The following is a 25,038-nucleotide window of genomic DNA, read 5'->3' as shown; positions in this document are numbered from 1 at the left end:
TTAATTTAGCTTAGTTAAAACCAGATGGTATGATCTGTGCATCCACTTAACCGAGCACACAGAAACCTGTCGTTTGCAGTCCATTGAACGGCTCATAGGACATGGGCCCATTCCACCGAGGTGTGAATTCTTGCCATCCTCCCCCCTCACCTCCCACCCCCTAGGTAACACCTTGCACAGCTCATGATCAACTGTTGCACACAGGGAGCCATGAGGCACATGTCAACCTTGTGATCAGTAACAAAAGTTATTCTTATTAGAACAACAGAAAGAGACAGGGAAATCCTACTATCTTTTCCCAGGAAGCATGCAACCCTATTTGAAAACCTTTTCTTTAGAGTTATGTTATATCTCTACATAAGATGTTACAAAGATACTTTGACTTTCTGGTCATTCATTATTGTGAAAATAACTTAGCTGGACACTGGTAACTCATACCTAATTGCAGCTATGTAAGAAACTGAGATCTGACTAAGGTTCAAAGCCAGCCTGAGCAGGAAAAGTCTGCAAACTCTTATTCCCAATTAACCAGAAAAGAAATGGAGCTATGGCTGAAGGGGTAAAGTACCAGCTTTGAGTTCAAACCCCAGTACCTGAACAGACACACACATACACAGAGAGAGAGAGAGAGAGAGAGAGAGAGAGAGAGAGAGAGAGAGAGAGAGAGAGAAATAACTTATGATAAAGAATTAAGATAGTACAGAAGTAGCCAGTTACAGAAGAGCTTCACTTCCATCCCAGATCCCCAAATCTCCTTTTTCACTTACGCTGTTCTCCTTAGTAAGATTCATAGACAAATGCAAGAATTTTGAATGACTGTTATTTAATATATAAGATTTGCAAATATGTATATATATGTTTTGTATTATATGATATATGCATACATGTACATTGTATATAATATATTATTATATATGATATGTATAGACACATAATAGAGCATGTACGTATAAGGCCCTGGGTTCTATCCTCAGAACCCAAGAAAGGAGAGCAAATTAAAAACATCTACATTTTGCTTTGTTTCATTTTACAGTAACTTGGAGAATTTTTCATATTAAGTCACAAAGATGCACATCCTGTTTTGCTCTGGTATTTTCCTCTGTAGTTCTTGGGGATATACCTATTCTGCTAATATTTATGGATTTTTCAATTGTCAGCGTTATCTATGGCTTTCTGCATGACAGACAATACTAGAGCTCTCCGGAACCTCTTCTTTTCTCCTCTCATCTTTCTTTTTGGTTTAAAGAATATAGATCTTTGAATTAAGATGATGGTGGTCACCTTATTATGATAGTATTTGGTTAAATCATAAATGTCGTGATTGAACCTCTCACCATGTTAGATCTCACAGAAAGTATTACAGATGTCTGAGATTTTTTAGGTGTCTGATGGCTTGCTGCTTATCTGTTCAGATTTCAGACTGAGACACTAGAAGCTGGCAAGGTCTGAGTAAACCTAGAAGAGGGTACATGTTGGCTGGTGGGTGTCTGGGGAACAGACAACTTTTGTGTTGTTGCCTATGGGTAGAGTTTTCCCTGGGGCTTTTTCTCCAGACCTGAGTCCCCCTGGATCCCTGAGGCAGTAGCTGGCACCACAGGTGTGACTGCTACACAGCAGAGCAGAAGATGGAGGCTCAAAACCAGTACACTTCTGGGCTCTGCAGTGTTCAGCCCAGCCTGCTCTGTGCCTGCCCAATGGAGCCTGAAGCCTCTAGGGACTGAGTCTCAAGGAATCAACCTCCCCATCCCTCCACCCCTTCCTGTGTCCTGGGAAGGGATAGGGTGGTTTAGCAACAGGCAATGCACCTGCTGTCCCCAACCTGGACTCAACCTCTATGACCACCCAAGGGGCCTCTGGAGGCTAGGATAGAAGTTACTTCTGTTGTTATTTTCTGCCCTCATCATAGTCTGGGGGAAGAATTTTTGGTGTGTTTTTCTACTTCGTCCCATCCCACACTTCCTCCATAGTCATTTAAGAGAGTTTCTGGAAGAGAAAGAGATAAAAAGACACAGGCAATTCATCACCTAAAGCAGGAATCTTGGAAACTACAAAACCCACAAAATGCTAGCCTTCTTCATATTGTTCTCTTGGATCAGGGCTTGGGCAGTCTGACTGGCCCACCTTCTGCCTTTCCATGAACACACAGAAAGGAAAACAGAAGCCCAGATCTAACAAAAGAGAAAAATTCCATGATTTCCTTCTGGAATCTTTATATAGCTATGAAGTTGGGTGAAGTAACAAACAAAAAAACTGGGTGTGCCTATATTCGCCTCCATCATCTGGCAGGCTTTATTAGTGATATGTGAGGGATTTGGTTTTCTAAAAGCCATCTCTCATGGCTTACTTTTATAGCAGACACTTTTTCAGCAGACATTGCTGTAGTGTCATATGCCAAACCACCCCATTTCTGCACAGCCACTGGACCCCAGTACCAGGGAGGTAGGAGAGAGAGGGTCTGACCATAACAGCTGTCCATACCCTATTGTCCAGTGACTGATCAATGGGTTTATCATTATAGGATATATATTCAGGATATGGGAAAATATTTTGGCATTATAAAGTAAAATATGTCCCTTTGCAACGTGTGTGTTTGTGTGTGTGTATTGTGTGTGTGTGTGTGTGTGTGTGTGTGTGTGTGTGTGTGTGTGTGTGTGTACATGCATGCTTGTGCTGGAGCCCAAACACATAGCCTATAAGTTCTGTCCTCTAGCTTTTTCATTCAAGGCTAGTACTCTATAACTTGAGCCACAGCTCCACTTCAGCCCGTGGAAATAGGAGTCTCCACGTCTGGTTACTTGGATGTAAGATTCTCACAGACTTTCCTGTTCAAGTGGCTTAGAACCTCAATCCTCAGCTCTTGGCCTCCTGATTAGTTAGCCTCCTGACTTGAAACTTTCAAGATCCGGTTTCTTCATGTGGCTGTATCATTACTAGCATTCAGTGAATGGAATTCCTGTTCACTTGACATCCACTACTTGTTTTAGTGTTGTCTTTAGTCACAAGTGGCAGAATCCAAACTTTCAGACCTTAAGAGGTTGTTTGACTTCTCTATCTGGGCAAGAAGATGGAGATAAGCTGGCCTGGAGATCCACTAGGCACAAGAATTTAAGTGACATCTCCATGTAGCTCTTGCCTCTATCTTTTCTGGATATGTCCATCAGAAGCCCTTCTCAAGTCAGATTTGCTCTTCAAGTCTTCATGGTTATGAGCAGATGCAGGCATATTATCTCACATCCCTCTCATGTCTTTGTATTTATTTCAAAGAAGTACCAGAGGCATGCATGTCTTAATCAGAATGTGTGAGCTGTGGCTTCTCTCTTACCTTTGGCCCAGCATAGCCAAACCCATATCAAGGAGCCTTTTAAAGAGGTCATCTGAGTCTTCAAGGAATTAGGCGAATTCTGAGATGTCATGTCGTGACTCATTTATGCTTGTAGGACTGCCTCGCCAAGCCAGGCACCAGAATCTGGGCTGGCTGCAGCCCTGAAATGAGCCAAGTCAGACTGGAGTCTAGAAAGTGATGGGAACTGTGCCCACCTGTGCATCTCTGAAGCCAGTCTGAGGCAGAGGAGTGGTGCCCCACCAATGCCAGATCAGCACCCTCTTGAGTTTAAATGAAGCTAGAAATCCAAATTTGTCGCAAATTTTCTCAAGCCTGAAAGGACTGGTAATTAACTCATTCATGTTTTAAATCACTATCCTGGACAAAAAGCACCTTATTTGAGATCTCTTCCCAAACTCATTTCTAAAAGTATCAAGTGAGATCCAGCCAGAGTCCTGGACAAGTGACAGGGCCAGCTCTTAGTCATAGATCTCCAAGGACATCAAGGATCGGGCCACATTGTAAGCACTTGTTTTCACTGGCCAAGTCTTTCTTGGATTTGGGGGAGGTGTGTGTGGCTTGGGCTCCAGGCCTCACAATGTTACTTGGCGCTTTTTTTTAAAATGAATTTTATTTATTGTTTATGGAGTACCAAGGAATGGAACCCAGGGCCTTATATATGCTAGGCAAACACTCTACCCCTAAACTACATTCCTAACCTCTTGTTTGGTTTTTTCCCTCAAGGTTAGCACTCTACCACGTGAGTCACATCTCTACTTCTGGCTTTTTACTGATTAATTGGAAATAAGAGTCTCAAGGACTTGTCTGCCCAGGCTGCCCAGATTTCAGCCTCCTGAGGAGCTCTAATCTGATTACAAGCAGGAGCCACTATCATCTAACTGATTTTGTTCTTAAAGCCAATCTTACCGCAGTGAGTTTTGAGTCTTGCTTGAGTAGTTTCATGTCAGATTCTGTGATTTAAGGGAGGTAAAATTTTAACATGACTCCATTTGCGGCTTGAACTCAGGGACTGGGAGCTGTTACTTAGGTTTTATGCTCAAGGCTGGGGACTTTAACACTTGAACCACCGCTCCACTTCTGGCTTTTTGGTGGTCAATTGGAGATAAGAGACTCCTAGACTTTCCTAACTGGGCTGGCTCTGAACCACAATCCTCAGATTTTAGCCACCTGAGTAGCCGGAATACAGGTATGAGCCACCGGCACCTGGCATGACTCTGTTCTCTTCTATGAAGTTTGTATTAGGCCTGTCTGTCAGCCACACCCGCATCTGTTCATCACAAGTTTCTGATGTAACCTGCAGACATCTCTTTTCCTGGTAGGAGAATTTGTGTCTATGTTGTAAATTAAAGTTAGATTCTAAACCAGAGTTTAAATATCGCTGATGACATTTTAATTTTAGTCAAGTATCCATTAATCAGAAGATTGACTTAATGACTCTTGTTCAACAGGAAAAAAATCCCCCTTAAGTATTAAGTTAGCTTTTTGAGTCTGCAGGTAGTGGGAGGGGAGGCCTTTGTGTCGTTCATATTTCTACTCAGCTTTGCCATCAGAATTGTTTCAAATTCACCTTGTCAAAATAAAGTGTTTATATCTTAGCTATTGGAAGGTAGCTCACATTTCAGAAGAAGATTTTAATTAAAATATACTCAGATCTTTTATTCTGTGTTATCTGCCAAAGCTACTAACTGTTCCAAAATAGTTTTAGAAACTGAATATTAATGGAACAGCTGTGGAAACTTGACCTCTTGCCCTAAGAGAAATAAAAATACATTTCACAAACATTTTCAACTGCCTGTTTTTCCTACCTCTGTAATTGACTCTAATTTGCTCTGCCTGTCCCTCTGAAACCTCAGAACTTTCAAATTGCCCTTCAATTTGCAGTAAGTTATAATAAGCCACACTACCCAAGTGCAGGCACAGGTCTGAGTCATATATGGACCTTTTTTTTTTAAGCATCCTTTTTAGTATTCAACCTATATTCATTACAAGATTATACAAGTTATTTCCAAATGATGTTTAAATTAGTAGAGGGATTTTTTTCCCTTATATGGAATTAGACATTCCAAATGAGAGCTGGTGGCTCATGCCTGTAATCCTAACTACTCCAGAGCCTGAGATCTAAGAATTGAGATTTTTAGCTGGAGCAAAAAAGTCTACGAGACTCTCATCTCCAATTAACTAGCAAAAAGTTAGAAATGGAACTGTGGCTTAAGTAGTAGAGTGCCAATGCTGAACAAAACAAAACCTAAGGGACAGTGCCTAGGCCCTGAGTTCAAACCCTAGTACCCATGCGCATGTGCGCGAGCACACTCCCCTCACCCCCCCCCACACACACACAGTACAAATAAGGCACCAAACAGTAAAAATCAGTTGAAAAAAATTGCCACTTTGGTACTACCCCTAAAACTTATTAAGAATGCTAATAGAAAAAGCTAAGACTTAAGCTAGGTGCTGGTGGCTCATGCCTATAATTCTAGCTACTCAGGAGGTTGAGGTCGTGGTTCAAATCCAGCCCAGGCAGAAAAGTCTATGAGACTCTTATCTCCAATAAACTATTCAGCAAAAGGTGGAAATGGCACTCTGGCTCAAAGTGGTTGAGTGCTAACCTTGAGCACAAAGAGGTTCAGGGACAGTGCCTAGGCCCCAAGTTTAAGCCCCATGACCGGCAAAAAAAAAAAAGGCAGAGACAATTTTGGAGTTTTTCCTTTCCTTTTCCTTCTCTCCTTCCCCTTCTCTTTCCTATCTTATTTTATCCAACATAGTCATGAACTCCTGGGATCAAACAAGGGAAAGCCTGCTTTATGATGCTCTATGATACTAAGGTTTGTCATAATTATTGCCCCTACATACCCAACACATAATAATGGTGGTGTCTCTATTTTACAAAATGGCCACAGAATTTTTTTTAAATCTGAGTTAAGGAGTAAGTCATAGGTATTGCACTAGGGGAATTCTATGTCAGCTAGGAAGCCTGACTACTTTGCAGCTATTTCTTAGGATAACGCAAAAAGTTCTCATGGTTCTTGGCTCCTCTGCTTTCCTCACCCACCCCTGCCAACCCCCTAGGAGGCTCTGGGGAAGAGTGAAGTGGAGGTATGCAATTTTGATAGTGTTTGTAAGTCATACTGAAGTCATTTTGTATAATTTAACTTAGAGGAGTGTGAGTGAAAGTTCCCATCACATATACCTGATTTTCCTGGGGGTGGGGGTGGAGCTGGGGCAGGAGCTGCTCAGAACAAGTCAGAAGTCTGCTGTGATTCATTCTCAGACTCAGTGACGATTCTTGTCTATAACCTTCTAATACTCCTAATTCTCATTTTCTGCTCATTCACTTCTGAAAGTCAGTGAATGCCAGGGCAGAAAATGCTTCAAGTAAATGATGTGGATAGATGAATCCTTGTATACTCTTAGCATCTGAAGAGCTACAGAGGAGTTTGTTTGTTTGTTTGTTTATAATTGAGGCCAGTGGAGAGTATCTGCAATATTTTCAAATACTGATACGGAGAAATTTTGGAAGGAGGAAAAGAATTTTAACAGAAATGGTGAATTTGTTTTGGGCATGTGTGTTTTGTTTTTGTTTTTTGTTTTTTTTTTTACATGAAGATTCCAGAAGCAATGGGAAAAAAAATCTGGCAAAGTATAGGGTATCTGGTATGGCACATTTATTATTTGATTTCCCTAAGAAATTCATTAATATTTAAATCACATAATAATGTCAAGTTCTTCATTGCATTTTTCTCTTTCCCACTGTGTCCTTGCTCATCTTGAATCCTTGGTGTTTCTTCTGTTCTGATGATCAGTTATTTTTACTATTGAGTTATATTTCAAAATTTGCTGTCATTTGTCATCAGCAGGAATGTAGTTTGGGAGATAAAGTAAGCCCACTTCAGTATTTTGGCCTGTTTGTGTATGTGTAACTTTTTGGTGGTTCTAGGATTTAAACTCAGGCTAGATAGGTACTCTACTGCCAAACTATACACCTCTAACTTTTTGCTTTGTTCCTTTCCCTGTAAGGTTTCTTATATTTACCAAGATTGGCCTGGAGCATCTTCCTTTCATGCATGCCTCTCATGCATATGACACAACTACCCAGCTTGTTTATTGAGACAGGCTTTTGCTAAACGTTTGCCTGCCTGGCCTCAAACTGCAAGCTCTGTGTCCTGATCAGACTTTTCATCTCTGTTTCATGCATGTGCTATCCCATGCATGCAGCTTCAAAGTGTGTTTTAGATGGGAGGATGGGCTTAGAAGATCATCCTTCCTCCTTTGTTTCCACCTCCCTTCTTGTCCCAATCTCAGGTAGACTCACTGCCCAGAAACAGCCCTGCCCTGCCCTCTGATAGTCTATACCCAGCGGTGTAACCTCCAGCTGCCCACACCAGACTCTCCCTGCTCATACTTTCTCATAATTTGTGGGGAACTGTCTTTACTATAATTGGATTAAGTATGTCAGTGTCTCCTATATGTGAGGAGGGTTTGTTTTTTTTTTGGTATGAGGATTTTAAAAATATTTTTGGATGGGAGCTTTTTTATGCATTCTTGATTGAATGAAAATCAATTGCTAATTATGTATTAATCTGAGAACTTGCCATGTAGAGTCAATGCATCTGAATTAACTGTCCTTAATAATGCCTCCGTTTTTATGAACATATTCTTTTCCTTGACCTGAAAAGCCTTGTAAGTTGATAAGTTTACGAATTTATTTTGAGACAGGGTCTCAATATTTAACTCGGGCTAGCTTTGATCCCACAATCCTGCTTCAGTCTTACATCTAAAGGAGTGATATTCACTTTAATTAACAGATCTAACCCCCAATAAAAACAAATCTATGTTTTACAGTGTTGGACATAACTTGTATATAAGATACATTTGAGTGTCTTGTGGTCTGTGTAGTATTTTTAAAGGAAGTGCTCTCAAAAACTTGCTCTCCTTTATGTTAATCATAACTTGAATAAAGGAAGAATCTCTAATAAATAATTGCTTTGGAACTTGATGTTGGATTTTTAAGGTTAATCTTTTTGATTGATACAGATCTAAATAGCATTGAGGAATATTTATTTCCCCTTTATGGAAGTGACAAAACATGCTAAGGAATGTTAACTATCATGACACAGGCCTTCCCAGGTTTGAATTGTACCATTGAAATGACAGCTCCTGTAACTGTAGGCCACAGTGCATATCCCATTAAGCATGTGTTTATGCTATTCAGTCACTACCTACAAAAAGAAATCCTTTAGGAATTTTTAGCAAAATGAGGACATAAATTTCAGATCGTTTTATGAACTTGCTGGGAACCGTAACCCTCTGGGAAAGCAGGCATTTGAAGGAATCTGAGGCTCAGCCTGTCAGACTCCCTGAATTTTTTAATCTGAGATAACTCTAACGAGCTGCCTTGACTAAGGAATAAAGCTTAGGCTGGATTCCAGGTACCATTGAGTTGCTCATATCTTACCTACTTTTGATTTCCTTATCTTAAGAATGAGGGGAATGGTAGTATCTAATCCTATTGGCTATCAGGAAAGACATCTTTTCCAGAATGGAGTTGTGGTTTTTTTGTTGTTGTTCTTTTGTTTTGTTTTCTTGTCTGTATGTGTGTGTATAAGCTCTAGTACTGGTGCTTGAACTCTAGACTTTTGTTTCTGTTGATGTTGACCACAAGGCTGCTTTATTGTCAGCAGTATGGTCAGCAGCTAGGCCAAAAGGTAGTTGTGATCCAAGGAGATCTAGCTTGTGGTTCCTCTGCATGGAAGTATTTGTAATACACGTACAAAAGTATGATCATAAATATGCCTGTCAGCACAAACAGGATTAAAACGTTTTAGTTTGACAACCATTAACTGCTTTACAAGTGTAAAGTCATATTGCCCTTTCCTTGTAAAAGATCATTAAATATTTGCAACCTGAAAGAACTATAAATGTGCCCTGAATAATATAACTAGTGATTTCCATTTATTTTGCTAACCTAATAAAAGTTTAATAAACTGTGAAACCATTCTTATCTTCATAAATTAAAAACAATTTGGATTTTATAATATATACTTATTCCAAAGGCATAGAGGTATATTATTCATTCCTTCATAGTATCAATGGTTAATACAAATCTTTTTGTGTCCTTTCATGAATATTATATAACCTACATAAATAGATACATGCACCCAATTTAAGTATCTACAAGACAATCAGAAAGTAAATGCTTTCGTCTAAAAAACAAAACAAAACAAAAACCCAGGAGCCAGTATCTCATGCCTGTTAATCCTAACTATTCAGAAGGCTGCAATCTGAGGATCACTGTTCAAAGCCAGCCTGGATAGAAAACTCTTTGAGACTCTTATCTCCAATTCACTACTAAAAAAATCCAGAAGTAAAGCTGGGGCTCAAGTTGTAGAGCACTAGTCTTGAGCAAAAAAGCTCAGGGACTCAGGGACAGCACCCAGGCCTCAAGGTCAAGCCCTAGGACACACACACACACACACACACACACACACACACACACACACACACACACCACCAACAACAACAACAACACACACACACACACACACACACACACACACACCAAAAACAACAACAACAGCAAAAAAAACCTGGCAGAACTCTTGACTAATATATGCCTGAGGTCTACCCTTGGCACCACAAAACAAACAAACACTGGTAATAAATCAGTTTGGGGGTGGGCCATCTGGAATGATTGGTCTGGGTAGAATGCCAAGCCAATAAACAAAGTTTATTGGATTGTTTTTAGTACTAATTTTCTCTTTCCAAGGAATGATCCTGGAACTCCTTTGCTCCTTTATCTTCATATCACACTTTGACAGCAAAATACTTAACTTCTGAAGATTCCCAGCTCTTGTGAGTTCTATAGGTTTGCTGTTCCCCATAACTATCACTAAACTACAAGTGGATTCTTTTTCTCTGGAAAGACCAATCCCATTTCTCTCTTCGTGTTCCCTTTAAATCTCTCTCCTCTACTTCCAGCTTTGACCCAAGAAAATGTTGAAATTGGCATTTGTCTTCAGACTTGCTTAAGAATCACCCTAGCATGATTTAATCACTGTGGATTTGAATCAGCAGGGAAGGAAAGTGTCCTGGAGATTTCCTTTGCTTACTGTGAACATAGCAATGTGTTGAAAACTGGGCTCTTTCGAGGAACTCGTTTTTGTTTGGGAAATTATTTTTTGCTGGTCTTGTTCTTGTTTTTTGGAATCGAGTGTATTTCAGAATGTCTTTCATTCTGCTGGAGGTATAAACCTTTGAAGTGATTTTCATTGCTAGCAACAAGCAAGCAATATAGCTTGGGACCCAAAATGCAAAAACAACTAACCCAGACAGGTTTTCAAACTCATATGTCAGAAGCCTACCTGCTGCTCACCAGCAAGTAAATGGAACTGGACTCCACCTTTTGTCCTCTGGAATACCATCTTTGCCTTTTTTGTATTGGGAAATTTTTTTCTGTTTTGTTTTGAGACAGGGTCCTACTGTGCAGCTCAGGCTGGCCTTGAACTCTATATATCTTCCTGTCTTCACCTCCCAAGTGTTGGGGTATACCTCACCTAGCTCAGGTTTTGTTCATAACCCATTCTCTTTCCCTCAGGAAAGATTCCTCTGTTGGCAAATTCATGCCCCACTCTAGTATTTATTTTTAAACTTGGTTCTGCTAGCCTGGACCTGGATCTCCTATTTATACTTGCTCTATAGCTAGGATGGCACAAGTACCACATGCCCAGCTTTTATTGGTTGAGATGGGGTTCTCACAGTTTTTTTCTGTCCTGGCTGGCCTCAAACCTTGATCTTCCCAAGCAGCTAGAATTAAAGGTGTGAACCCTTGTACCTGACTCAATTTTCTTTATAGACAGATATTGTCTGGAGATGTAATCATCTAAGATGCCAGGTTGAAGGTCTGGAGGGGATGTGTAAAGGTAAGAAGCAGGAGGAACTGAGACAAGTGGCCCTGAGGACTGGCCTCCTCCTATGATCTACCCTTGCCACTGCCATCCAGAGGCCATCAAACAGAAGGGGTGAGGTGAGAGCTAGGAAACCATGGTTAAAGTCTGATGAGGGAGTGAGGAAAACAGAGAGGGCTTACAATAGATATTGGGAAGGAGGGAAGGGAATCAGCAGGCAAGGAAGTTTCTGTGTCCACCAGGTTTTTTTTTGGCAAGCACACATTCAAGTCAAGTGGTAATAACTGGTGCTATTTATTTTCTATCTTCCTAGATCAATGAACTGAGCCATGTTCAAATCCCTGTCATGTTGATGCCAGATGACTTCAAAGCCTATTCAAAGATAAAGGTGGACAATCACCTTTTTAACAAGTAAGTACAAGTCCAACTTTTCAGAGGACTGTGGTGGCTGTTGAAAGTACTGTTGTGAATTTCTGTAATCACATAATTTTTCAATGGGTGGGAGTAAAGTTTTGCTGATGAAGTTAATCCTGTGATAAACATAACCATCTGTCATATTCAGAGAAGTAACAGCAGGCCCTCTGGGGTAATATCCTTTTGCCATATGGCATATTGTTCTCTATGAATATCTTATACATTAGCAGAGATGTTCTCAGAACAATTCAAACTCTTGAAACTGTACATTGCTTGAATTTTTGAGCAGTTATATACCTCTGCTCTCTTATACCGAGCTTTGAAATGACTTTAGGAACCGAAATGACTATGTTGTAGAACAATAAAGAATTAAGGTACATTTTTCTAAAACATAATTGGATGCCACATTGGACATGAAGACTATTCCTTGAATGTCATTTTAGATGTCATGATGGGGCACCTGTTAGATAGGAGGTAGTCCATTGAGAGAGCTGGAACTCACAGTCAGGCTGTTGTTAGAAACTAACACACAGGCACACAAATTACTGTAATTCAGGTGTGAATCATGATGACAGAGGGGTGTAGACATGTGCATAATTTATATCTGTGGTTCCGTGGGAACACAAAGGAGGGGCCAGTTCTGTGTGAGTGGGATGATGAGCCTCTAAGATGTCCTTGCCATGTAAAGATCAAGGATGAAGCTTGTTCTCTTTCTCCCTGTTTCTGCTCCTTTGTGTCTAGGCATGTGTCTCTATGTCCCTGTCTTGGTCTCTCTCCCTCTCTCTCCGCCTCTGTCTCTCTTACTCTGCCTCCCAGCTCTCTCACGGTCTCTCTCTGCCAGAGAGTGAACGCATGGCCTCATCGTACATGCCAAACAAGGACTCTACCTCTGAACTACATCCCCACTGTGTAGAGGCTGATTCTTCACAGGCCTTTTCTCAGCGTGAATTTAGAATGCGGCATTTATACAAAACCAGTCACTGGGGACATGAGTGTACCACCCTGTTTTCTCAGCTCCGCTGCACACTGACAGAAGAACACAGGCCCACTGCTGGGCTTGCTCTGCTGCCCTTTCCCTCATCATCAGCCCGTCTCCAGCTTCTTCACTTTTCCTTCCTGTTTTCCTCCATCTGACCCCTTCCCCTCCCATCTCCTCACTGGGGAAATGCCTACATGTGTGGCCAGTATTAAAGGGCTGCCCAGTTCTAGTGTGCCTGTAACAAGGGAGACTATATTATATTATTGATCTGTCCCCTTCTGCCTTCTGGATGTTACTGGGTTGTGATTGAAGCCTGCAGTGAACAATGAATACCAGGCCCTTCCTGCTCCAGCTAGGGCTCAATGGGGGCAGAGCAGAGTCTGCTGAGCTCTTGCTCTGCCTGAGCTTTATTCCAATGTGACTGTTGCAGAGAAAACATGCCCAGCCACTTCAAGTTTAAGGAATATTGCCCGATGGTTTTCCGGAATCTTCGGGAGCGATTTGGAATTGATGATCAAGATTTCCAGGTGAGTTACCTTTATATCTTGCTTCAAAGAGGAAATTGGTTTCATTGTACTTTTGTTCTCTTTAAAATATGTTTTTGGGTCATTGCAAGTCCATTTCATGTAGGAAGTTTTCCAAGGTTTTGTGAAATCAAGAGTTCCCTTAAGGCCAGGCACCAGTGACTCACACCTGTAATCCTAGTTACTCAGAAGGTTGAGATCCGAGATCAAGGTTCAAAGCCAGCCAGGACAGACAAATCCCATGAAAGTCTTATCTCCAATTAATCACCAAAAGCTGGAAGAGGAGCTGTGGCTCCAGTGTGGAGACTGAAGTAGGACTTTGGTGTACTAGTCGCTAGGGAAGAAACTGGGCCCCTCTGGAAGGAGACAAGCTTTGAAGGTTTCTTGAACGCTCTCATTTCTGGTGGTACGCGTGTCACTGGTATGTATATGTGTGTGTTTGGAGTCACCTTTTCTACTGTTGCAAAGGCTCTTTTGGAATCTCAGAAAACATTATCTTGCTGATTTACTGCTTTACAAGTTGGCAAGCTGGTTGCTTGCCCCAGCATTTTTGTCAAAGGCCACATTTTGTGTACCACAATGCTAGATTGTAGAGTGACCATGGCCTTGTTGTCACCAAGAGCTCACCAGTGCTAGGCACAATCCTGGGGACACTGTCCTCTATAAACAGAGCACTCTTTTCCTCATACTTGCCTAGTGTCCATTTTTACCATAAAATATGTTTTAACTTTTAAAATATCTGCCAATCCACGAGCATTTTCCTAAGAAAGAGTCTGACCATGGTAATCTGAGTTTCTATATTCATAAACACCTAGGATATTTTTTAAAAGCAGAAATCGTGGTAGTGATTGACTTATTTTAAACTTTTTCAAATCCAGCAAATACTTTGTCTCATTGGCCCTAAATCTACAATCCTAATTCATCTTGCATTCAGTACTACAGTGCCACCTTGGTTAACTTTACAAATTGGCACAGCTTATGTTTTCTTATTAAAAATAATAATAATCAGCCCCCCCAAGGCAAAGCACACTTGGTTAGTACGCGTTCCTAAAGGTCAGTATTTGTACTCACTCCCATGTTAGAAGTTTCCAAGAATTTCTCACATGAGCTATTGCTAGGCCTTGGTATCCAGGCAATGTCATCCTAGCTGTGGACCAGGGTTGTGGGGTTCTGAACTGAGCGTCCTGAGCACTCAGGGAAGGCTGATCGCTAGTGAGTGATCCAGGTAGGATATGGGCACTCCATTCTTCATCTGCCAACATTCACTGCGGGACTTAGTTAAGAAAGAACTTAGATCATAATTATGGGCTTGACATTCACTACTGGAAAAGTAACTTTTAAAGAATAATTGGAATAGTAAAAAGGATTTGTATGGAAGTTAAAGGGATAATACCTTTAAGGCCTGTACTCGATTTGAGCAAGGGATATGAAAAACAAGTGGGTACTTTAAAAGAAAATGCTAGCAGATTACTTTCACATCTTAAGGAAATCTTCTCCTGCCTGGTTCTGGGACAAAGCACAAGTATGTTCCTCCTCCGTAGTCATCGTTTTTGTTTTGTTTTATGTTTTTTTTATTTTAATAAAATAGCTATTGGCATTTCATAGAGCTGGTATGTGTGTGTGTGAGTGTGTGTGTGTGTGTGTGTGTGTGTGTGTGTGTTTGGGTGCACACACATACACTGGTACTGGGGCTTAAACTCAGGACCTTGAGCTCTCATTTGGCTTGTTTGCTTAAATTTGGCTTGCTGGCTCCCTACCACTTGAGCCACACCTGCACTTCTGGCTTCTTACTGGCTACATGGAAATAAGAGTCTCAGGAGCTTTTCTTCCCGTGTTGGTTTCAAACAGAGATCTTTAGATTTCAGCCTCCTGAGTAGCTAGGATTACAGGCATGAGTCACCAATGTCTGGCAGAAACTGACTTTATGGCTCTACTATTCTATCTTCTAAGGCTCCCTAATTTTTTCTCATCAGTTTAAAGAGTTCATTGATGATCCCATCACATTCTGAACTCTGCCCCATAGCAGAGAAAAGTGGTTTTTATACTTCCCTAAAATGACCGAATTGGTTGCTGAAAGACTTAAACACCACCTTCCCCCTAAAAACAAAACCATCTAAGTTGATATCGAAGTGCAAATTGCTAAGCACAATGTTGAGGGTAGACGAGGTGGGGGAGGGGTGTGTGTGATTCATGAGTAATTGGCAAGTCTGTTGGACTCTGAGCTTGAGAGAGTAGTGCCCTGGAGTGTCGACGTGAGTATAATTAATCATCTGAATACCGTTCCTTTTCTCATTCTGCCTGGGTTTTTGGCATTTTAAATTGCTGCTTTCTCTTTGGCAACTGTATTTCTATTTAAAAAGAAAAAAGAAAAAGTGGGTGTTCAGAATCACTTCAGTAAACCTGAGACATGCTTTGCTTCCCTCCCAGCCCTCCATTCCTTTCCCAGGGTCTATGCTTGCTTTTAAAAACAAACAAACAACTTTTCAACAGCCTGAGAAGGATGGCTCAGTAAGGAGATGTTTGCCTAGCATGTATGAGAGAAGACCCCTGGGTTCCATCCATAGCAAGAAAATAATAACAACAACAACAATAATAATAATTTCTCAGCAGGGGCAGGATCCTAGAGTTTCAACTGAAAACAAGGTCTCACATGTGACGCCCCCTTCAAAGACCCATCCCTAGTGACCTTCTTCCTTCGACCAGGATCCACTTTAATGTCCACCCACCTCACAGTAATGTGATCAGATTTATTACTCAACTCAGTGGATTCAAAGTCCTCATGGTCCACTCGCCTCTCAATAGCGCCACCATCTGGGGACATTTCCTATTCAAACCACAACACCATTTAACCTAAATCTATAAACCTGAGTGTATGCATGTGTGTGTATCTACCTACTAATTCCAGATTTAGAAGACTTAGAACTTGCTCCAATATGTTATGAGTGTTTTGTTTTTTGTCTGCTTTTTGTCGGTCGTGAGGCTTGAACTCTGGGCCTGAGTGCTGTCCCTGAGCTCTTTAGCTCAAGGCAAGCGCTCTATCTACCACTTGAGCCACAGCGCCACAATGGCCACTTCTGCTTTTCTGGTAGTTAATTGGAGATAAGAGTCTCATGAACTTTCCTGCCTGGCCTGGCTTTGAACCACAATCCTCAGATCTCAGCCTCCTGAGTAGCTAGGATTACAGGTGTGAGCTGGCGCCTTGCTTTTGTTTTTCAATTGTATGATTGGCTTGTAATCATATCAGACTGGAGCATGCTCTTCTGATTGGTTTTGACCCTTCACTCCCCTGGCCCCTCTTTCTTCTTGGATGCCCTTAAAAAGAATGTTGCCTTAGCAGCCTTCACCACTGCTTCTTCTGAACTTCTGTTTGTATGAGTGCCACCTAAAGTCTTGGTCCTTTCAGTCATGAATTCACTCAAGATTATCAACTCAGTGTGTCTTTATTTGCCTACATATCAAGCTCTGTTTTAATAAACACTTATACATGCTAGAGAATGTGGTAGAAAAGGACAATGCTAAAGAGAAGCTTGCACCTCTATTTCCAGTCTTGTGAGATGTTAGGGGCCCTTTTAACAGACTTAGGAAGTCAGATGGAGGTTTTAGTTTGCTTCTAAGCTCCTAGACAGAATTGTGCATCAGAAACCAAAAAGTTGCACAGGATGAAGCCAATGCTGTGAAACCTAAACACACTACATAATTTGAAACTAAACCCTCGTGTTCATTGTGTTGGATAATATCAGGTTTACTTTCCCCTACTGCGCCTCCTGAATTAGAATCTCTCATTATTCACATTTGATGCCTTTCTTCTTTGTATGTGGAACAACAGACAAGTCTAATTTTAAAATGATTCATTTTAAAGGCTAACATTTTAAACTTTTGATGTTTCCCTTTCAAGTTTCGAATCCTAAAGTCTTAAGACGTACGGAGTACACTAAGTTGGGGGAAAGACAATTCTGTCAGTATAGCTGAAATATCAAAGCTATAGAATGAAAAAATATTTATTTGTGCTTAGTACCTTGATAGTACTCAAAGCATGGGTGTTTTGCTCAAAGCTAGCACTCTACCACTTGAGCCACAACTCTGTTTCCATCTTTTTGCTAGTTAATTGGAGATAAGAGTTTCATGGATTTAGACAAATCCATGCCCAGGCTAGGTTTATCCCAGGTTTCAGCCTCCTGAATAGCTAGGATTGCAGGCAGGAGCCACTGGCAGCTGGCTAGAAGGGATTTTTCAGATATAGATCTCCCGGTAGTTAGCACCTAAGCAGATCTTTAAACAACTTGTAGGGGAGGGAGGGAGAGGGCAAGACAGGAGATCTACCATGGTGGCTGACATGTAGAAGATGTATAAGGGTTACCCATAGCGAGGGACAAATAGAGAACCTGGAAACAGAGCTGAAGATTTCAAATCCCTCCTGCAGCCGACAGCCCTGGAATTTTATGGAGGGGAGCAGTGTCATGAAAGTCTGTTTTCTGAAGATAATGGTAGGGTTCTACATAGAGTATATAAAAGGGAGATATGGAAATGAGGAAGCTAGATGTCCTAGTGAGAGGAAGCTTGAGCCGGGACACTCATCACTGACACTCTAAAGCAGGGAGCAGCTTCACAAGGGTTTGAGGAGATAAATGACCCGTTGGGGGGCTGAAGACCCACTGGAGCAAAAGATAGGATCCAAAGAGGTTCTGGGCCAGAGCCGCTGAGTGATGGAGTGAAGTGGGGGGGGGGGGATGCATTTGAGCTCTGGCCCCCTAGGTGACTGTGAGATGTCCATGCCCACCTGGGCAGCCTAGGGAAATCTCTGGATAGGATCAGGAGCAGAGGCCTGGCTCTGGAAGGGATGGGCACCAACTTGGTTGTAGGGAATCCTCTGTGATCTCAGCTCCTGAGAGTCATCACCAGATAGTGTCATTGTCTTATGTGTATTTGCTCCTAGCACTGTCTAAGTACTTCAGTCCCTTATAATTGCTTATGTTTCTTAATTTGAATCTCTTTTTTCCTTCCTTTCTTCCTTCCTTTCTTTCTTCCTTCCTTCCTTCCTTTCTTTCTTTCTTTCCTCCTTTCTTTCTTTCTTTCTTTCTTCCTTTCTTCCTTCCTTTCTTCCTTCCTTCCTTCCTTCCTTCCTTCCTTCCTTCCTTCCTTCATTCCTTTCTTTCTTTCTTTCTTTCTTTCTTTCTTTCTTTCTTTCTTTCTTTCTTTCTTTCTTTCTTTCTTTTTTTCTTTCTTTCTTTCTTTCTTTCTTTCTTTCTTTCTGCCTGCTAGTCCTGGGACTTGAACTCTGGGCCTGGGCGCCATCCCTGGGTTTCTTTTACTCAAGGCTAATGCTCTACCACTCTGAGCCACAGCTCAAAGAAATGAGCTAAGAGTCCCAAAGTCTGGGATAGCTTGGAACCGTGATCCTCAGATCTCAGCCTCTTGAGTAGCTAGGATTACAGAAATAAGCCATCCGCACCAGGCTTCATTTGACTCTTTCACAGCTTGTCTTCTCAAATTAGCTACCCTGCCTCTTCTTTACCCTCAGTCCAAGAAGGATCCATCCTGTCCAGACTCTCCTGGGCTGAAGGAGTTCTTTCTCAGACAACCAGCCTCATGTGAGACTTGGATGCCCTTCACAGCCCTTCAGCAGCAGATTTTTCTAGTGCTTCTTCTCCTCTTCATAAGCTGAGAAAATGGCTATTCCTCACCACAACCTGCGCCCACTTTGAGCCCAAGCTTCCTGCCTGCCTGTATTTCCTGCCCTGAACCTGCTTGGGGTTGTATCTCACTCACAATGTGTTACCAAAAGCTGTCAGTCAGCTGTCCTTGCCACTGGGTGTTTCTAGAAAGCTCAATACTAATCTTTGCTTTTTGTGAGCCTTGAGGACCGGTCTCTGGTATTTTCATCTCCATAGTCAAGTAGAGCCAGTAACATTTAAAAGGTGCTCTGTGGAGTTCCTACAGCTCTGCTGGTCTCTTTCTCTCTCTTTGTTGCTTGTTACCTTTCTTTTCTATGTCCTACTTTTCTGGTAAGTTGTTTCATTATTGATAAGCATTAAATTGCACTGTGTCTTGCGTCCTTCTATAATGAAAGCTATTCTGTACCCGGGATCATAGCTCAGACTTTCTTTGAAATTCCCCAAGAGCTTAACATTGGGCTTTGAACACCGTATGCCTTTAATAAATCCTTGATGATGATGTTCAAGTTAGCACGTTGGTCTTTAACTCCCTGACGAGGTCAGAGGACCATATGTGGCCGCTCAGATAAGTTGCATATTAGCCCAGAAAGCATGTCTTCTCTGGACTGTCGCTTATGTCTCCTGGGCCAAGTGACTTGAGGCATGTAATCGTAATTCTGAGTTGTCAGCAGGACAGAGATTTGCTTCCAGGTTTCAAGTCTGTGAAACCAATCGCTAGAGTTAGGCAAAGAACATTTCCTGGGATCTGGGAGGCCTGACCTGATCTCATATTTTCTGTGACTGATGGAATGGCTATAAGCCATTCTCGCAGCCCTGATGAAGTTCAGTTTCCTCATCGATAAAATGAGGAGGAAAAACCATCCTGTTCCCTACAACCCTCTCAAGATAAAGCTATCAGATCTCTGAGTCTGTTGTCTTCAAGACTTGGAGTCTGAGGTTCTTATATACGCTGTGGACATGGTCATGCTCTCCTGGTAACATGGCAGCTTTTCTACCTTTGAGCCTGGCCACATTAATTCTAAGTGGGCTTTCCTTTGATGAACAATGAAAACTTTTCGTGTGTGATTTTAGCAAGAAGTACAAACTAGAATGAAAATTTTAAAAGCAACAAAATTTTCTGCAATTATGTGATTCATTCCAGAAAATTAGATGTATAAATAAATGCTTAATGTCTTACTTTGAAGGAGAAGTATGGAGGAAAGTAACAGTGGCTAAATCAGGACCTTTTTATGAGCGGTATAAAAGACGGGTGGTAGATAGGAGCTAATTAAATTGACCTTTATGTTTCCTCCACGCTTCTGGAGGCTCCACTAATCCTGGACCCCCACTGTGGAAATAAACATCTTCAATGCAGACGATTGGGGGGGGGGCAGCACCACTAATCCTTTTCTTAAGGGAAAAGACAATAAATGTCTAGTTATAAATGGAAGAAGAACACTGAAGAGGGAACCTTGGCTGTTGTTTATCTTGCTTTATTTCCTGTTGAGGTCCCACATGGTACCAGAGCTTGAAACAGAGCTGTGGAAAGTTAGAGACAGGATATGAAATACCATAAAATCAGAAATGTATCTGACTATGTAAAATAGGCTCACCACATTGTAAGATAGTCAGGCAAAAATGGACTCAAGTGTTTTATATTCTTATCAGCACATCACCTAGAACCAGAACTGTGTGTGTGTGTGTGTGTGTGTGTGTGTGTGTGTGTGTGTGTGTGTGTGTGTGTGTGTGTGTGTGTGTGTGTGTGTGTGTGTGGTGAGTGTTGTGTTCCGGTCCAGTCCCATCCTGAGGCTTGAACTCAAGGCCTAGGTACTGTCCCTTAGCTTTTCTACTTAAGGCTATCTCTCTACCACTTGAGCTACAGCTCCACTTTTGGGTTTTTGCTGGTTAATTGGATATGAATCTCATGAACTTTTCCTGCCCAGGCTGGCTTTGTCCTGATCCTCAGATCTTAACCTCCTGCACTCAGCATAAAACCAGAACTTGAGACAAAGACTTAATATCCAAAATATGCAAGAAACTCAAGAAACTAACCCCCCCCCAAACCTAATAAACCAATCACTAAATGGGCAAGGAAGCTAAGGAGAGACTTTTCAGAAGTTCTGAAGAGGTAAGAATGGCAAAGAAACACAGGAGGAAATGTTCACCATCCTACCATAAAGGAAATGAAAATCAGAACTGGAACTTTTAATAGCTCATTTTAGCTTAGTCTCCCCAGCCAGCTGCCCAGCAGCCCATTGCCCAGTGCCCAGCAACCACCTGGGATGTGACCATGACATGTCCACTGCAATCACATCTAAGCACTGAATTGAGTGCCACCTCCATTCTCCCAGAATCAGCCTGGGTCTGCAGCCTACAGACCTCTCTGTGGGCTGCTCAGTGTGTTTAGGGGCCATGTAAGGAGAATGTTCAGGTCAGTCACAAATGCCTTTGTGTATTTTCTGATTATATGAAATGTCCAGAATAGACAAATCTAGAAAGGCAAGAAGCAAATTAATCTCCGTGGGTTGAAGAAAGGAGTAGGAATGACCACAAGGAGTGTGGAGCTTCTCTTTAGAGTGATGGAAATTTTGGCAGGGGATTGTTGTGTGACTTTATGACACAACACAAGTGCTATTGTGTTGAGTGCTTTAAATGGATGAGTGATATAATATGTATGCCTTATCTCAGCAAAGCTGAGATTCAATAAAAGACTCTTCCCAACACCTATTTTTGACTGCCAGTTTCTTGAGGCAGGTTATAATAACCCTATTTCCATTGAGAATTAAGTGAATTTAAGAAAGTATATGGCTTATAATACAAAATGATCAAGTGTGTAGAGGAAAAGGAGTAGCCAATGAGTAGGTCTTTCTTGCGGTTTGTTTACAACTATCATTAGTATTCTCCCCTATGAACTAGAAGTAAGTTGCTGTCTGTTAAGTGTTTGAACTGACAGCAGTGTTAATACTGATTAATAAGAGCAAGTAGGGGAATTAGAGACCATTCAGTCCAGCTGTTTCTTCTGTAGATCATCAGATGACAGAGAAAGGGCAATAGGAAGAGAGGAGCTAGTAGGGGACTTCAGAACCCCCAAACCTTAACCCATTGCTGCAAGATTGTTATTTTTTGGCATCAACTTCTATCTATCCCCTTACCCCTCCCCACTGGCCTGGGCGGAAGGGGCCAGGCAGTAAGCAGACACCAAAGTGAGAAGGAAAACCACTGGCTGCAACTTTTCAACTTGAAACTTCAGATGTTTTAAGTTCCCTTTTATTTTCTTTGCCGGTCTTGGGACTTGAATTCAGGGGTTGATGTGGTTCACTACAGTTTGCAGGACTTGTAGAAAATGTGAAGTGCTAGGTATCTTTCAGCCCTTTCTTTACACTGCGTGAATTGTCAGACTCCAAGCCTGCCGGTCCTCAAGCCTCGATGGATCCACAAACACCCATCTTGTTCTTCTTGCTTGGAGAGAGACAGCCCCTTCCCCTGTCCCTTCAGTTGTAGTCAAGCAATGGACACTCTTAGTATGAGCCTAGACAGCTTTTGCAAGCTGGTTAATAAAGGGCTCTGGGCTGCATTAGCACTGTAGCTGTTTCTGATGGTGTTTTCTGCGCACTTTCCTTGGCAAAATTGAAAACATACAGACAAGCTCGATTTTTTTTGTGCCAGCTGACTCACACTCTAAATTGGTATTAGAAGGTGTTTGTCACCATGGAGAAATCCATATTAACTATTCCATGGAAGTGCCTGTCGCGCTCTAGAGCTTAAGTCTACCACGTCTATTGTCCCAACTAGATACATTCTCAAGAAAGGTGAGCAACTCCTTTCTGTTCTCTAGGTCTCTGTTTTCCTCTCTGTAAATAAAGTTGTCCTGAATGCAGCTGGCATGACATGTCATTTTCATGGGGCTCCATGTGCTCTTGTCATCTCTTAAATCTCATCCCAGAAGTCCTGAAGCATCATTTGCTGCTGCTGAGATGTTGGCATACTGTCTTCTGAGCAGACTCTTCTTGGGAAATAAGTACGAGTCACTTTCAAAGGCCTGTATAGACCAGTGATCTCTAGATCAGTGAGCCATGTCTCGGAGTCACTGTGGGTTTCCTATTATAAAAGGTTTCAAGTGGAACTCCTAATTCAGCTCTTCCTCACTTGAGACCAGAAATTGGGGTTCAAAGACGTATGTGAGGCTGATGAATGGCAGATGGAATAGACAGGAAAGCATATTCTAGATCCTAGACCAGTGTCCTGACATTGCATTACCCTGAGTCTAAAATATCCAAATGACTTAACCTTATTTTAAATGCTTCAAAAAAAAAAAAAAAGACCTATGGTTATGATGTTCCATAATTGCCAAAGTTTGGTCCTGATTTTGCAAGTTGCTCTTTTCATTTGCCTGAGGCAGGAACCTTATATGTATGGTTTGATTCCATTGTTAAGCAGTTTCATACCTTCATATGGGAAAGTACATCAGGCTTTTCCTTCCCCACAGGGATTTTGGGAATAAAATAACATGAGCTGGATTTTGCCAGACTCTAGAATCATTCCAGGGAACAAACAATTGATGTAAGCCATTAACTCTTTTGATTTTCTACTTGTCTAGCAGAACTAGTAAACTATTATTATTATTATTCCTCCTCCTCTTCCTTTTCTTCTCCTCCTTCTCTTATTCCCCCTCGCTTCTTCTCCTTCTCTTTCTTCTTCTCCTCCTTCTCCTCCTCCTTCTCTTCTTCTTCTTCCTCCTCCTCTTCTTCTTCCTCTTCCTCCTCCTCCTCCTCCACTTCCTCTTCCTTCTCCTTCTTTTTTCTTTTTGCTAGCCTTTATCCACAAAAGGAAACATTGGTTTTGATTTTCCTCCAAGTAGGATGTGGTGTAAAGGAAAAGGAAAAAAATTAAGGAAAAAAAGTGATATAAATGAAACTTGAGCTTTTGCAGTATAGCTATTTTCATCCTGAAAATCTTTTTCATCATTCCCAATCTAATGAATTTCAGTTTGCTTAGGAATAATTTAACACTGCCAAGTCCTGCTGGTTAAAGTCATTGGGAGTTACACTGATTTTTTTTTTTTAATAAGCAAAGGAAAGCAGATTCAGTTAATTGACCGTCTGGGCCCTGCTCTTGGCAGGTGTGCCAGCTTGCGTTGGATCTGAAATGCACTGTCTTGGGATGGATCTTTCTGCTGCAGTAATGCCAGGTCTACCTTGAGAAACGAGGATGAGCTTGTAGGCCATGCCCTTTCAAGCCCAGGGCTTCCATGAGCTTCTACATCCCTGCAAGTCAACTCTACCTGGGATGGCTCTGACCTGCTGGATTTCATTTTAAAAGGAAGGAAAGGATAAGAAGATTGCAAAATGCCAGGCAGAAAGGGACCCTTTCATGGAAAATCCATGAGGTACCTGCCTCTCCAAAAGCCTTGATGTTCCCGAAACTAGACCCTGTTTGATCCACTAGGCCTTTGAATGCCCCTTATAGAAGAAGCTGAAGGGAGAAGCATTTTCACCTTTGAATTCTGTACGCACAGGCCTGTGGGCCTGGGCAGATGATGAGGTCATTGCTCAAAAGCACAGTTAACAGCAATAAAAGCCAGACTTCCCTCATTTGCCTGAGGTTTGCTCTTCCCAAGAGTCTCATGACCCGGGGCGAGGTGGAAGGGGGCGGGTAGGGGTCAAGCCTGGGATAGGCAGGTGAGATTTCCTAATGACTCATAAGTAAGAGGCAAAAGAAAAAGTAGACATCCCTAACTAAAGCTTCCCAGTGAGCATCAGACCCTAGAATTGAATGGATTCCATGAGAGCCCCTCTTCCTGTCTGCCTTCTAGAGGATTGATAGTGCTCAAAAATGGCTGAAGAAGGGTAGAAGATGGTCCAAGCCAGAATCTTCTGAGGAACAGTTGTAGAATATTCTTTCCCAGGTTCCTGTATCTTCCATGGGCAGCACCTATATGTTAGTTAAGTAGTTTGCTAGTTGACTTTGTTGAGAATTTGGGTTCTAAGCCAGGTACCCTGAGTTGGGATTTTAGCTTTTCCTTTACTAGCTGTATGACCTTTGTCCAGTTACTAAAGCTCCCTCATCCCCATCTCTTTATCTACGCAGTGGCTGGTGGTAGTCATGGTAACTATTGGATAGCTCCTATCAGAATGAGAATTACTCTGTGTAAACTGCACGTGCCTTCCCTGTCATCTGAGGGACGATTCAGTTGCTGTTCCATTTCCTTTTGTGTCTTGAACTTAAT

General features: G+C 41.7%; 1 protein-coding gene across 1 annotated transcript in view; it reads left to right on the top strand.

The window, feature by feature from the left end:
• Positions 1-25,038, top strand: part of Pip4k2a (phosphatidylinositol-5-phosphate 4-kinase type 2 alpha) — a 157,655-nt gene that overhangs the window by 84,896 nt on the left and 47,721 nt on the right. Inside the window, exons 2-3 of the mRNA XM_069990504.1 lie at positions 11,558-11,655; positions 13,068-13,164. Coding sequence (XP_069846605.1) covers positions 11,558-11,655; positions 13,068-13,164 — 195 coding nt within the window. The remainder of the gene's footprint in view (positions 1-11,557; positions 11,656-13,067; positions 13,165-25,038) is intronic.

This window comes from Dipodomys merriami, unplaced genomic scaffold (genome assembly GCF_024711535.1).
Source record: "Dipodomys merriami isolate MVZ:Mamm:240054 unplaced genomic scaffold, mDipMer1.0.p SCAF_4, whole genome shotgun sequence".
Lineage (NCBI taxonomy): Eukaryota > Metazoa > Chordata > Mammalia > Rodentia > Heteromyidae > Dipodomys > Dipodomys merriami.
This window is presented reverse-complemented; position numbering and strand designations above follow the sequence as displayed.